Here is a 2,149-nt window from a genome sequence, read left to right on the forward strand (position 1 = left end):
AGGGTGGGACGGCGTCCGTCCGCTTCCAGGACGTGGACCTGCACGCCTACATCGTGGGCAGCGACGGCAGAGCCTACACGGGCATCAGCGGGGCGCCCCAGCCTGCTGCCCGTGCCCTGCTGCCCCTGCTGCCTGTCGGGGGGCTCTTCACGTGGCTCTTTGCCCTGGAGGAGCCCGGCTCTGAGAATGGCTTCAGCATCACCGGTGAGCAGAGATTCGGGATGTGCCATCGCGCCAAGGGGTGTGGCTTCTGCAGGGGGGCTCCTTGGGGTGGGTGGTGAGGGGGTCAGGGCAGCTCCGTGGCTTCTCCAATCCCTCTCTCAGCTGGCTGTCACCTCTTGCTGTGAGCCCCCATGGATGGGCTGGGGGAAGGACGCTTTGGGGTTGTCCCTACAAATGGTGCCCATTCCCTTTTCCTGCCCAGGCGCTGAGTTCACCCAGAACCTGGAGGTGACGTTTTACCCCGGCGGGGAGACGGTCCAGGTCACTCAGACAGCCGAGGGCCTGGGGCCGGACAATTATTTAAGCCTCAGGACACACATCCAGGGCGAGCTGCCATTCCTGCCGGAGAACGTCACCGTCCGCATCACTCCCTACAAGGAACTCTACTCCTACTCCAGCTCGGGTAAGACCTGTGCTCACCTGGCTTCAGTTCCTCGCACACCACCCCTAAATTCCCAAAGACAACCGAGCCACATCGACGCTGACACAATCTTTCCCACATCCCACGGGGTTCTCCGTGCCGTCCGGCAGCCGCGACCTCCTCAGGCCAGCGGGAATACACGGTGGCCGCGGGCACTGCCAACCAGACCTTGTCCTACCGCCTGCACCAGAACATCACCTTCTCGGGGTGCCCGCACTCGCGGCTGCCGGCGCGGCAGCAGCTCTCCGTGGCGCGCGCCTTCGCCCTCTTCGACAGCCACGAGCACGTCCTGCGCTACGCCCTGGCCGCCCGCATCGGCCCGGCACGAGGTGAGCGCCAGCACCCACCCCCGGGTGCCAATCCCGGTGCCAATCCAGGGTGCCAGCCCCCAGTGGGGATGCTGCCATCTCCCAAAGCTGCCGTGTGCTCGCTTTGCCCAAAATCAGCCAGAAAAGAGGGGTTTTCCAAGCAGTTCGAGCTGCAGCGCTCCTGGCAGGGTGGGGGTGGCACGGCCGTGGTTCCCTGCATGGGACAAAGGCACTGTGGCACATTTGATGCCGGCATCAGGTATAAGTGGGGATGGTCACTCCCTGTGTCTCCCAGATCTCTTATTCCCCCCTACATCCCTCTGTGCCCGCAGATGATGCCGAGAATCCTGGGGTGAGCCCGTGCCACGATGGCACCCACACGTGCGAGGCGCCGGCGCGCTGCCGGCCCGGCGTGGGCACCGAGTACACGTGCGAGTGCACGGCCGGGTACCGCGGGGATGGACGGGGCTGCCGAGGTCAGTGGGGCCGGGGGTGGGTGCTGGGGGGGAACTGGTGGGTCTGTGTCCATCAGGCACCAAGGTGGTCAGTGCTATTTGGGATGCTGGGATGTCACAGCACCCACATAGCTTCACCAAGTGTGTAGATGAATCATGGGAGGAAACTGAGGCAGGGTGCTGGAGGTCCCTGGGGAAGTGCAAGAAAAGAAGAGCAAGCAGAAAAGAGGAGGAAAAAAAGGAGAGATGGGAAAAAAGCAAAGCCAGTGGAAAAAGAATCCCTGTATTTCATAAATTCAGCCAGCTTCGTTGTTGCTTTGCTATCACACCAAACTTCACATTGCAAATTTATCTTCCAAATTTGGAGTCCCTTTCCACAAGAAGCTGCCCAGTGCCAGTGAATTGCACTGCACAGTGATGCTGGTGAGGAGTTCAAGGATCCTGCCTTTCCAAAGGAACAGGATTAAGTGACCAGTCTGATCTCTCTAGTTTTAAATCATAAATAGCCCCAAATATTGGTGTGCCTCGAACGAGTGCTTCTTTATCAAAACTATACCCCAAAAGAAGTCTTGTTTTTTTTTTCCCTTCTATTTTGAGCTGATCAGAAAGTTAATTCTGTAGCTGATTAAGTTCAGTGACAGACACGGGATGGGCAGCACAGGGCAGGATATTCCCTGTCAGCCCAGGAGCAGCCTGAGGCTGGGGGTGTCCCACCACCATCGGGGTGCCCAGTGTCTCCTTCT

The 2,149-nt window shown here is 59.6% G+C and overlaps 1 protein-coding gene across 1 annotated transcript in view; it reads left to right on the forward strand.

Annotated features, from left to right (window-relative positions):
• The window catches only part of NID2 (nidogen 2), a gene marked incomplete at its 5' end in the record, with an annotated part of 15,271 nt that overhangs the window by 6,039 nt on the left and 7,083 nt on the right, over nt 1–2,149 (forward strand). Inside the window, 4 exons of the mRNA XM_017738804.1 lie at nt 3–204; nt 425–625; nt 754–972; nt 1,284–1,534. Of these exons, the coding sequence (XP_017594293.1) occupies nt 3–204; nt 425–625; nt 754–972; nt 1,284–1,534 (873 nt within the window). The remainder of the gene's footprint in view (nt 1–2; nt 205–424; nt 626–753; nt 973–1,283; nt 1,535–2,149) is intronic.

This window comes from Corvus brachyrhynchos, unplaced genomic scaffold, assembly GCF_000691975.1.
Source record: "Corvus brachyrhynchos isolate BGI_N302 unplaced genomic scaffold, ASM69197v1 scaffold245, whole genome shotgun sequence".
In the NCBI taxonomy this organism is placed as follows: Eukaryota; Metazoa; Chordata; class Aves; order Passeriformes; family Corvidae; genus Corvus; species Corvus brachyrhynchos.